Genomic DNA, 13,359 nt, shown 5'->3' with positions numbered 1-13,359 from the left:
ATTTTTCAGTGAAGTAGAAAAGGGTAGTAACTCAGTAAGAACAGAACAATTTGATTTTACAGTAGGCTATTTTTTTTAAAGTGTAGTTAATATAGAATATGTGTCCACTGTGTCCATTTTTTTCAAGTGCATATTAGTCATTGGTTAATTGACTAGAAATGTGCATCAAACATGGTCCTGGAAGCTGCCCTGTAAACGTCGGCATGGGTTAGTTTCTTTCTCAACAGTTTTGCAGTTATGAGAAACAAAGCAGTTGCTCTTGTCTGCCTGAGCCGTTGATGACGCTCCGCAGGTTTGGGGTGGTTTGGCTAGCTGTGTTTGTTGTCCTGTCATGGTGCCTGCAGCCCCCTGCTCTGGATAAGTATACTCTGCATATTGGTCACCAGTGGAACTGTTCTGTTGTGATATTTAGTTTTTTCTTTTTTTCCTGAAGTATTCTGCATCCCAGAGGTAGATTCTGATGGGTTTTGCATCTCAGAGATGTAAACTCATGAAATTTAAGCATCTCATACTGATTATGCCTGTGTGGTAAATGGCTTAAGTCACTATTATTCACTTTGTTAGTTTTTAAAAGCTGTTAACTGATTAACTTAGAAAAGCCATTGAACTGCTTATTTCAGAAATTGCTTATTTTTAATTTGTATTTTTAAGTCAGGTATCTTCCTTAAGTTCTCTTGAGATTTGGGGACATTACTCTGACATCTAGGGAATAAGACATTCTTGGTCTCCCCAAGTCCCTGAAAACTTTGATTGGGTTCATGTGAATTATAGAGCAGAATTCACTGGACCCAGTTATGCTAGGGATCCAGTCCTGTCTTCCATCTCTCTCTAGTGATATATGGAACCTTGCTTATAATGTGGAACATCATATTTAAAACATACATGAAGATCAGATTAGTCTTTTTTGCTCTTTAATGCAGCAGCATAAACTGAGTTGTGTTTGTAATATGCAAGACTGAAGTTATTAAAAATAATTTCTATTTCCTTTATAAGGGATTACATGCAGTTAAACCTTTTTAGATCTTTGGGGTATGAATATTAATTGTGTCAAAATTCTTTTCAGTAATTTATTTGTTTAAGATTCTTCACGTGATTCCTTTTAAGGGTAAGAAGTTTATATACATTGTGCTGTGGATAGGAATATTTGTATTAACGTATAAACCACTTCAGAAAGTGTAAATCTATTAAGAATATGTTTTCATTTTATACAAATATATTAGAATAATGCCTGAAAAAATACAACAAAAGCAAATACTGTTGGCTGCTACCCAGTCACGGCAGTTCCTTGGTGTTGTATGTGGTCTCTGACACCATTGTCCTGTCTTTTTCTTGTCTCTGCTCTCCCATTATGCTATTGGCAAGGAGTTGAGAAGTTAGTCCATTACTTCTCTGACAAAGCGTGGTACAGTACAATTTCAGATTTTTTCCTACCGCCTTCCTCATTGTCACTTTCTTCTCCCTCAGTTTGCATGATGCATGTCAGAGCCTGCATGAAATTACAGGCATGTTACAAGTGGCTCCATTACCATCTTCCTTTTAACCTTTAAAATGTATTTAATAATGATAATAAAGTTATATGTACCAAGGAAAAATAATATTGGTAATTCCTGTGTCTGTCATGCAGTAGCATTATTATGCTTTAGGACATTTTCTTCTTTCTGCCTTACATAGTTTGACATACTTTTATTCCATCAGGACTTGATATTTCTAGCTGCCCTCTTACTATTGGCGACTTTAGAACATGAAAGTTTACGGAAACTGATATTACTTTTTCCTTATGTTAAAATGCTCGAAATCTTTGAAGTGGTATGAAGCAGAGGTGACAAGTTTTTCTTAGTGATGTGTGCTGATGTGCATTTTCTTGTGTTCAGTGTGTTTCCCCCAGTGGATCACTTGGAACCACTTTTTCCTGGAAATACTTGAGTTTGGTGTCTGAGCCCTTTCCTGTGTAGGACAGGTCAGCTAAGAAGGCAATAGGGCGTCATCTAAGAGTTAATACCTGAGTGTTGGTGTTGAATCTGCCTTTTGAGTTTTTAAAATAATCAGCTGGCTATCTTGCATATTCTGAGAGTCTGTGAGCTCATGGGACTTAACTCAGTATATACATAGAATAGTGGAGCTTCCCAGGTGGCACATTGGTACAGAGTCAAGCAGGAGACATGGGTTCAGTCTCTGGGTTGGGAAGATCCCCTGGAGGAGGAAATGGCAACCATTCCAGTATTCTTGCTTAGAAAATCCCATGGACAGAGGAGCCTGGCTGGCTACAGTTGAGGGGGTCGCAGAGTCTGACATGACTAAGTGACTGAGCGTGCACACACAGGATAGTCAAGTTTTACTGCTGCATTTTAAATTCTCTGTCAGCTAAAATTCTGGCTTTGCTGTTTGCTCAAGTGTATGAATTTGAACAACTACTTAATTTCATTGAACCTCAGTTTACTCATTTACAAAAAGATTATACCTTCCACCTAGGGTCTTATGATAATCAGATAATGCATGCTATGTATAGTTTAGCTGTCTAGGACTGGGAAGAAGGGAAACCCTTCTTTTACAGTCTGAAGTATATTTCTCAAGTATTTGGAATGTGTCAGTCTTTATATTGATACTGAGTACTTTGTATGCATGTTATCATTGTGATTAACAGCAATTCACTGAGGTGTAGGTACTGATATTATCCTCATTTTACAAGTTACGAAATTCCATCTCAGAGGAGTAAGATAATTTACCCAGTATCTCATTGATAGATTGAGAAGCCAGAACTTAAACCCAAATCAGTCTGTCTTCAAAAACTAAGTGGTTCAGTACTGTGTTGTCCTGGCTCCTTCATATAGCCACATGTAAATTCTCTCTAAATGTTAAATTGCCTTGCATTTCCTAGCTTTGGTTTATCTCCAGGAGGGCACTTGAGGATCTGTGTCGTATCAGATATGCCTCCTGTGAATTTAAAATATTTAAATATGACCAACATTATTGAAATATGTATTTGGATTCTAGAAACCTTGTAATCTATATCAACTAGTGTATTATAATACTATTACAGAATTTGCTTTTCCCCCCTCCAGACCTAGCTACTGAAGGGTCATAGCTTGAATTAATCATTTTCATACCTTTTAACAATCATAAGTGACATTTATTGAGCCATTTTGATGTGCTCTGGGACGTTCTATCCTGTGTTTTACATGTTATAGTCATTTTAATTATTAGAATTAGAAATGGAAAATAGTTGAATGCTTGTTAAGATAGTTTCCCTAACACATTTCATCCAGAAATGTCTAGTTGCCAACTAAAAAGCACCTCTGGCATAGCTGGTAAGTCACTATGGTGGGTTCAGGTCATATGGGAGGTGCTGTGTTCAAATTAACATGTAATGAATCCTTCATGCTGTGCTTCTAAACTTGAATCATTAAGCTGACCCCAAACTTAGAGAACACATTTTTTAAATTATAAAATTTCTTGTCCATCAGTGATTTTAAAAAAATTTGTTTAAATTAGTGCTGTATCATTGACCTATGGTAATTTATTACCAAAGAGGCAATTTTGGAATGTATTACTTATTAATAGTTATTTATTCATTTATCCTATAAATATATATTTAATCCCCATTATGTGGGCTTCCCAAGTGGTGCTTGTAAAGAACTGCCTGCCAGTGCCGGAGATACAATAGACGTGGGTTCGATCCCTGGGTCAGGTAGATCCCCTGGAGGAGGAAATGGCAACCCACTCCAGTACTCTTGCCTGGAGAATCCCATGGACAGAGGAGCCTGGCAGGCTGCATTCCATAGAGTCACAAAAAGTTGGATGTGACTGAAGCGACTTGCGCACGCACAGGTGCGAAATACTGAGGATGCCAACTACAGCAACAAAAAATTATGAATAATGCGTGGTACGTGCCTTAAGGAGCTCATAGTCTTTGGTTATCTTTGTAAGCAGCACAGAACAGACTTTTAAGATTATCATTGAAGATGCCTGTTAGCCCCTTGCATAATTACTTGGTAGTGTGTATTGCTGGCACTGTGGACCTTAACGACTGTAGCCGTTGCATTTGAGAATTCTCAGAATAGTGCGTTGAAGTGTATGTATTCAACGACTAAAGTAAGATTTGAAGTTGCTGAGTTCAGTGAGAAGCACTGAGCTCTTTCAGTCTAGGAATGGGTCTCCATTTTTAAACTTTAGCAACCCGCTTTTCTGTAAATTATAAGGATGGAGTACTAAAACTCTACATATTTGTGACTACAGGGAGTTTCCTGAGATCCCCCAGGAGTAGGGGGAATTCCTCCTGCCCTCTTAGTCTCGTGGGCTGCTGAGGCTATGCAGTGAAAGGGCTGGTGGGCAGCTTACCCAGAGGTCTTTTGTTTCTGGATACAGGGCAGTATCCTGTCATTCATCTTCAAAGCCAGAAACCTGGAACTCACCTTAAACTTCTCTGTTTCACCTTCAAAATCTTTTTCAATCCTTTCCCTTTTTTTTTTTTTTTACCAGTATCCTAACTTAAAACCCATGTATTAATAATTTACCTGGGTGTTAGCAGTGGCATACTGTCTGGGTATTCTGCTTGACAATCTCATCCCCTTCTGTTACCTTCCTCATTGATTCCACCAGAATGACATTGTAATGACATTGGGTCTTAGAATTCCTTTGCTTAAAATTCCTCAATGTCTCCAATCACCTACTGTACAGAGTCAAAACTACTCAGCCTGATGTGAGTTCCTTTATGAGCTGACCCTTGCCCACACCTTCTCACCAGCACTGTGCTTGCCAATTCAGTCTAACAATTTGAAGTTGCTAGAACCTATCATGTTCTTTTTTTGCCTTTGTATTTCATGTGTTCTGGCCCTCTATCCTGACTGGCACACTCCTGCTCTTCTTAAAACTCAGTTCAGATGTTGGTATTTCTTGGATGCCTTCTGTAACCTCTCTAATCAGGCATGTTTTGCTTCTACATGTTGTTATGCTTGAGACACGGTCTCATCTTTTGTTTACCTGACTCTTTCTCATGAGGCCTCTCAACCACAGGAACAGCATTGTGTTCAGGTTCATATTCTCCTGTACCTACTACAGTGCGTGACATGTCAGACATTTTAAAAAAAGAATATGTGGGAGTGTGTATGTATGTGTGTGCATTTAAAACATCTATAGCAACCATCCCTGTATCATGATAGGACCAATAGGCTTTGCCCCATATACTTTAACTATTTGGGCCATAGAAAGATAACTTTAAAAGTCATATTTTCTTTACTGACTGCCCAAAAGTAATAGAAATGGTATGTTTTCCTTGATTTGTATAGAATATAATCACGCAGTGGGCTCCAGAGAAGTGTGTGCAAGGCATGTCAGCCTCAAGAACTTTTCTATTGTAGGCTTCTGAGCTTTAAGTTCAGGTTACAGGCAACTTGAAATCTGTTTTACTCTCAGACATCATCCAAAAAAGCTGACTATTTTAAATTTATTAATGGACATTTATTCCTGGGGAGGGTAAATCCATTTTTCACTTATCAGCCATAACAGAGCCTTAGTTGATCCCTCAAATGGCAGTGAGACAGAACAAATGAGCTGTGAAAGCCTTAAATTCCGAAACTTCAGTAGGAATGTTAAAAGTAACTTAACATTAGCTTAAGACATTGACCTATTTTTGTGTAAGTGATCTCATATCAACTTAGAATATAATCTTCATTCTAAATTGTGTTTATCTGCTGGTAATTTTAATTCTCAAAGTTTAGAGCTACAGCACCTGACACTTTTAAATGAATACTTCTTCTAATAGATTGATTTGAAGTGGAATACAGCTTTCCTTTTTAAAAAAAAACTTTAAAATGGGTAATATTCTGAAATTCTTAGTTATCCTCTGAATGTTTTATACAGATTAAACCAAATGACTATACAGAAATCATTCTGTCAAGCTCTCTTTATATATCAAGTTTTAAATAATTATTGAATCAAGATAGGAATCTTTTTTCTTCAATAAACCAGTACTGTAATATTTTTCTTTTATCCTGTTTGATTTTGGATCTTGTTTAGTGTTTACTGCTTATACCATTTTTTGTTTGCATCATCACTCATATGTGTCTCATAAATTACTTGAATATTACAGCTTATTTTTTAATTAAAAAAACCCTACATGCTTCTCATATTAAAACATAATAAGTGCCAGCACAGCCTAATTGGAACATATTAATTCTGGGTGGTGTTTCTAAAATGAATTGTTGCTAATGTTGTTTTTAATTTTAATAGCCTCAAGTACTACAGCCTTCCAGCAGCCTTCCCAGACCCACAGACCACACCCAGGGAAAACTAGCAAAGCCGCAGCATACCGAGGCCCACAGTGAGTGCACGGTCCAGGGCACACGTCAGGGTGTTGTACCTCCAGATGAACGCTTTACACACGGCTCGCAGCAAGAAAGCAGCAATGGTCTGGAAGACCAGCCTTTTTCTTCAAGCCTGGAATTCACTAAGGATGTGGTGAAGAGTACGCCTTCTGAAGCAAACTTGAACACGACCTTGAATGCTCAGGAGCCTTATCATCTGGCAAATAATCAAATCAGTGACATGCAGTTTGTGCCCACTTCTCTTCAGACACTTCCCCAGTCAAGTACAGATGACCAGGCTAAGAGAGTTGGAAGAAATCAGTCTTCTCCAGAGGGCTACACATCTCAGCCCAAGTCCTCACAGCTTTTTAAGCCACCCATCTTGAATTCTTTGGTATCTCCTCCAGTTCCTGAAACATCTCCAAATAGGACTCCCACTTATAAGAAATCACCAATAATCACACAATGTAATTCCGCAAAACTCCAGCCAGCATCTAGTCAAACAAATCTCGCAAGTAATCCAAATCCAAAAGCGTCTAAGCTCCGCCCCCCCTCTGGCTCTTTCAAACAAAAACACATAAGCAGCCCCCGACTAGAGCCTCAAAACTTGCAGGCCAAGACAAGCATCCCAAGGCCACTAATAAGAAGAAAAGAAATCATGCAGAATCCTAATGACAATTTGAATTCTGGGGATTGTTTGGCTTCTAATCAATACTCTCGTCTTCCTAAACCAAAGATACATTAAGTGCATGGCCATCACCTGCCAATTTGTTTTTTTTTAAAAAACAATCTGTTCCGTAATAGCTTTATGTGTGCAGTTTGCTACCATGATGGAGGTTCCATTGAAAGCTTGCAAATCTTAAAATTAAAACATGGAAGCTTCTACTGGTTTGGCTCTTCCGTTTTATATCCTGGTTGAAGTACATACCATTTGAGCATATTTGTCTCAGGTAAACACGAAAGTTTGCTTACTCATTCAGAGGTCTGCAGAAGGCGCTAATCATGTCACCCATTCCTCTGCACATCAGAAAATTCATAATATTCTACTTAGCAGGCAGCAGGTGTGCTTGCTGAGGTAGTCCTTTTAAGGTCTGTATGAATTGTGGTTCTCAGAGCCTCACCCTTTTCCACTTGTCCCTCCGTGAATATGGTTATTATTTTAACTGAAGATTTGGTGATAATGAAAGATGATAGTCTGTAAGCAGAGGTCTGGCCAGTGATTTGTATATTTTAAAGGTCTATGCAAAAGTCTGTGATGAATAAAGGAGATCAGGCTTTTAATGGAAAGTAAATGAAAGTTTTATTTTTCCTTGTTAGAGTCTCAGTATTTATTTATTTACCAGACAAATTCCCCTGGCTAAAGTGCTTCATATTACATATATAAACCAATTATATGTTGCTTTAACATCTTGTTAAAAACACACACACAGAAATTCACACATAATTTGTATTTGTTTTTATTACTGGATAAATTTTGGAAGGCTTGAGTGAAGATACATCTTGAAACCTGACCTAAAGATATATTCATTTGTAACATATGTTGGTGCTAGAGTTTTGCTGGTAATTCCATTTTGAATCCTATAGGCTTATGGATCCATGCTAGCTGTTTTGAGGTTCCACAGTATATATTTTAAATTAAGTCTTTATTGTAATATTTATATTTATTGACTTTCTGCTAATATCCGAAGACTGGAATAATGGACTTGAAATGTTTGCACAGAACTTTGATGGGATATAAATGTCTCATACATGGGGATTTAAAACTATTTTCTATAGCAAAACGAGTTAAAATATTTTGAGTATAATTATAAATTTAAGTAAGACTATCTTGAGAAAACTAGAATTCATAATAGTTGTGTTCTTCTGAGTTTTCCAGGTTTTCCTTTTATGTTGGTGTGTATTTGAACGACAGTTTCTTGAAAAGTAGATTTGGGAAGAAAACTAAAATTGGAAAGGGGAAATTGTGTTTTATTAAAACGTATTAAAAGATATTTCAATGGCAAATGCTTATTTATTTTAATGTGCTAGGAAGGCAGCTGTGGAACTGCCAAGGGACCATACACATTAACCTAAATCATGCTGCTGACCGCTCGTCAGGTGGTTCAGTCCATGTGCCCTCCTGTTCTCCCAAACCATGGTGTCTCTAGGCCGTTCATCTGCTGCTGCTTTTGTTAGGATTAATGTCTTTCAGACAGACAGTATTTACAAAGTCAATTTTTGTTGTGATCAGCTGACCGAAAATTTATCAAAAGGGATCATGGCCAAAAAGTCAGTCACTCAGATTTCTAGGGATCCCTTTATTAAATGTACATTGCCCCCATTTTAGAGAAACAACACAGCAAGAGCGCTAGTGGAAATTTGAAAAGAGGTGTTTACTGCCATTTGACGCAGTCATCCCTTCCCTGTCAGGGAACCATTTTAGTGGGTTTGCACCTTCACCAGATACCAGCCCTTCTTGGTAATAGATGAGCAACCCAAATCTTGAATCAGGCTCTCATCCGACACACTTCTGCCAGAGAAGCACTAGAGTTTAAGAAAGTTTTCACATAATGCAGGTATTGTTACTATGCTAAGTGATGAGGTGTATCAGGAAGGCTCTTTTTTTACTTCATAGAGCAAGCAGTCATAGCTGAAGCTGTAAGTGGTACGTGTGGTCTTTCATTTTGAGGAAGAAAGAATACTGTTCTCAGATAGTGCAAATGAGGTGTTTCCCTAAAGTAGAACATACTGATTAATAGGTTATGGTTTATTTGGAAATTGAACCAAACTCTTGAGAAATGTTACCTTTATCTTTAGGGAAAAAATTTTAAAATATTTACTTTAACCCCCTAGTCTGAGGGTAATGTCTTTGTGTATTAAAATGTTTACTCCTGCAGTATGTTTATTCTAATCCTTTTCCTGGTCTGTTTTTTATTCCTGATGAAATTGCAGAAATATTAATCCATCGGTTCAATTTCTGTGTACCTTTGTTGAGCCTTAATCTTGGCAAAAGGCTCATCAATATAATTTTGAAGCATACTATTATATTTTAGAGAAAAAAATCTAGGATGCTTGCACGAAACAACAAAGTATTTGCCTGTAGTTTTCTTTAAAAACTGCAAGAATATTATGCTAGTCTGCTCCTTAGTAAATGTTAAGTCAAAAATGAGGTGGGGCAGTAGCTCACCTGAATAATCAGAAATCACTGTCTCAGATTTGGCTTGATCTCTCTATAGTGCTTCTGTAAGTCAACTCTGTGCCAAATACTTCTCCATAGGAACTCAAATCACTTTTTTCCTTGGTTCTTGTGATTTTGGTGAAGAAGGTTGCAGTGTATGAATTTATAATCCTGAGGAAGAAGTTTTTATGGGTGTTAAGTTTCACATTTGTGAAAGAGAAAATAAGAGTATGTGGAATTATATATTTGGCTATTAATGGGATGCATATCAAATTCCTTAAAGACAGCTTGGCCAGGGAGTTAATCAGTACAGCTGCAGATGATTTTAAAGGCGCTAAAGAATTATATAGTTAATATAATTTAGAATGTTTCTAATAACTGAGACCCTCTAGCTTTTTTCTTTAGGAGTCTCATTTTAATTTGTGCAATATTTTCAGGCATACAACTACTGTTCATTGTATTTATATAGATATTAGAGAACCTTACTAAGTATTTTAACAAGTAAAAATCTGAATATGAGAGAAACTAGCAGATTTGCACTTTAAATGAGCTTAATTGCTTGGAGTTGTGCCTGAAGTATCGAAATGCCTCCTATTGGGTGTGGCTTTCTTTGTTGAAATGAATTTCTCTATAATTGTTGCTGTTCGAAGCACAGTCTTTCACAATTGTATTCTAAGCATGTCACTTTTTCCATTGAAGCACTAAGTTCTTTGAATGTCTCATTGTCCCATTAAGTATTTTACTCAGACGCATCAAGAACACAGTCCCCCTATAGCTGTCACTTCTAAATCTTCCTGTAGCGTAGATGGTACAACAGACACAGAGATGCACTCTTCCTTTCTGAGCGGAGTTGTCATGATGGATTCCTGGTCTCTGGGGCACTGAGGATGTAATTTGGAGTCACCGAACACGCTTGCAATGGAGCAATAAGACTGCAGCAGACTTCTGTTTACTCTCAATTTTAAGTTTTCATGTTTTTGAATTATTTGGGGTAGTTATGTTTGCATGCTTATCCATACATTTGAACATTAATAATGATAGCTGTAATACAAATACCTGATGTTTTTCCTTGGGGATGATGGCCTTGCTATTTTACTTAATTCTGATGCCTGAATTATATTTTAAAACTTTCTTTTCACACCTCCCTTCGATTTTTCTGCTGCAGCAATTTGAAAGAGTATGTTTGGATAAATGATTATGATGGTGAGCACCAATCTACAACTATGCTGTTAAGTAAAGATACATCGTATGTTTTAACCTTATTGGGGGAAAGTTACCCACTTTCTCCTTGGTAGAGCATCACCACAACAAAGTAAAACTGACCCTAAGAATTTAAAATCTCTTAATCACTGCTGACTAAAAACAGAACACCACAATCTCTACTATCTGCATTATTGTTTTTCCCATTGATTTAAAAAACCAGTTCAGAGTAAATACTGTATATTAGAATTTGCTTGTAAAATGAATTATAAAAACTGGATGTAAAGTCTCTTTCCTGAAAATGTTGGCATAGTAAATAAAGTTCATAATTATAAAAATGTTCTTGTCTTTCTCAACATTGACATCCACAATGTACTTTTTCTCATACCTTTTTTCCACAAAGATCTAAAATGTTCGTTTGGTTGATTTTTTTTTTCCAAACTGTATTATTTCACACACTCCCAGCCCTCACTGAGTAAAAGCAACAAATAAATAAATAATAATTTATTTTATTTTCCAATTTAGCTTTATGTGATAGACATTATATATAGGATATTAGAAGTTGCTGCAGTGATATGTCACATTGTTAACCCAAAATGGTTACATAAATGCCAGAAAAGGAGTGAATGAAATTTTATTAGTAATAAATGGGACGGTGGCATTTACCACATGGTAAGACACCTGTATCAGCTTTAAGGCCCTCGGTGGTGTGAGCAAGTATTCTGTTAGGTTAACTCAAAAATTTTCCCTTTTAATCTTTATCAAGTGCAGTCATTTTTATTTCCCGTTATGTTGTTTTTTTCCCACATTTTTCATTCTGAAAATGTTTTTCTTCCCCCAAAGCAAAGAAAGAAGTTGATTGGGTTTAAGTAGTTTTGGTGGCATGTGTTATTTGTGCCATCCCTGTGCGGGCTGCTGGGTGTGCAGACATGAAGACCACATGTTCTCTGTCTCCTGGAGCTTAAGGACCCACGGGTGGTTTCTAACACCATCTCATCTAGTTCATCATCTTGTTCTGAACTTAAGAGTAAACCCCTTTCCTGTTTCTTTCATTTCATTCTGGGCTTTAATTCCCTTGTGCTATCCTTAGCTTTGCTTCTGTGTTACCTTCCTGGTTACAGTCCTTTATTTCCTTTTGAAAACCCAGCCTTTTATAATCTGATTTTTATTCAAGAACTCCTTTTTCAACAGTCTTGGATAGTCTTAAATATTCTGCGTTCATTTCCATAGGTGATTAATCAAGATTTAATATTGAGGTTTTTCAGCTGTCTTAAGATGCCTTCCTTTTCTGACCTTAGCCCATAACATCTCTTGCTTACAGGGGGACAGACACCGAGTTAGTAGTCTTAATTCACAGTATGCTGTTAAAGCAGCAGGGCCAGGAGTCAATCCTGCAGCCTCATACACAGAAGAGCCTGTGGGCCAAATGGAGGTCCCATTTCAAACATCTTAGATACTCACAGGCATAGTAGTACAAACCTTGGTAGTATAAACCTTAGTACTTTACCATGCCAGCTATGCTGATGGGTGCTGTATGTGTTATTAAAATACCAGTCATCATTCTAAGCACTTTATACACTACGGTTTAATTCTAGTAACAATCCTATGAAGCAAACACTAATATCTCCATTTTACAGAGAGGAAGGTAAAGCTCAGAGAAGTTAAATAAGCTGCCTAAAATCTCAACAGCTATTGAAATGGCACAACAGAATTTGAAACCAGACCCATCTGTTTCAGAGTCCATGCAGTTAATTACAAGGCCATTATAATTTCCTAAGATATATTTCACCTGTTTCTTTCTCACATGATAGAACAGACTCAGGGTGTTAAAAGTCACTTGCCCAAGTCACAGTTATTAAATAGAATTGGTTCTGGTGGGGGTGGGGAAGTTGAAGCTAATATAGTTTATTGAGCTATGCTGCCGTCTAGTGGTAAATTTTGAGAACGTCCTTTTACATATGTTACCTTACCCGTTTCCAAAAGACTTCAGAGTTGTGTAACATTTCAGAAGAGAGAAACCCTGCAAAATCCCTAAAGCATTAAATTAAGAGTGAAGGGACAACAACTAGACAATAATGGAAGTATGAAGGAGACAGTATCTTTAAACAGAACTGACATGGTTCTGAGTTTCCTGGTAGCCAAGGCAAAGAGAAAATTTTAGTGAAAACATTACTTGCTCATTTGTGGCCAACTCTGCAACCCCACAGACTGTAGCCCGCTAGGTTCCTCTGTCCACGTAATTCTCCAGGCAAGGATACTGGAGTGGGTTGCCATTTCCTACTCCAGAGGATCTTCCTGACCCAGGGATTGAACCTGGGTCTCCCACATTGCAGGCAGATTTCTTTACCACCCGAGAGACCACGGAGAAGCGTCCATTTTTCTCACTGCCAAAAGAGGAAAAAAGTAATACACCACCAGAGTTTTCCCGGTCTTGGGTTTCATTAGTAATTCAACAACAGCGCTGAAAACAATGGAGGTGCCCTCCGTGTGGACATTCATTTACTGGAAAGGCCAACCTAGAGTCTCAATAGAACAGGTGTGCCTGGCTCAGCCGCCTCCTCTCCCCAGGCAGTCTCTCCTGGGATGGGACTGCCTTGTGAAGCCTTCAGCAAACTACCCACTAGACCTTTCAGGCCCGGGTACCCACGTGTATGGTACTTTTGGCCCAGTTAGATTTCAAAAGCAGCAATGAGAACCTGACAT

At 37.7% G+C, this 13,359-nt stretch overlaps 1 protein-coding gene across 7 annotated transcripts in view; it reads left to right on the top strand.

Moving 5' to 3' along the window:
- CCSER2 (coiled-coil serine rich protein 2) overlaps window positions 1-10,994 on the top strand; it is a 179,400-nt gene extending 168,406 nt beyond the window's left edge. For 5 of the 7 annotated variants that reach the window (XM_043476206.1, XM_043476207.1, XM_043476208.1 and 2 more), the window contains one exon: window positions 6,226-10,994. In XM_043476206.1, coding sequence (XP_043332141.1) covers window positions 6,226-7,044 — 819 coding nt within the window. In that variant the 3' untranslated portion in view covers window positions 7,045-10,994. Of the gene's footprint in view, window positions 1-1,063; window positions 1,106-1,362; window positions 1,403-6,225 lie in introns of all 7 variants that reach the window. The other 2 variants (XM_043476210.1, XM_043476209.1) reach the window with 2 other exon arrangements.
- The last annotated feature ends 2,365 nt before the right edge of the window (window positions 10,995-13,359 follow it).

Source organism: Cervus canadensis, chromosome 8 (genome assembly GCF_019320065.1).
Source record: "Cervus canadensis isolate Bull #8, Minnesota chromosome 8, ASM1932006v1, whole genome shotgun sequence".
Taxonomy (NCBI): Eukaryota; Metazoa; Chordata; class Mammalia; order Artiodactyla; family Cervidae; genus Cervus; species Cervus canadensis.
Note: the sequence above shows the minus strand (reverse complement) of the source record. Positions and strands in the feature narration are given on the sequence as shown.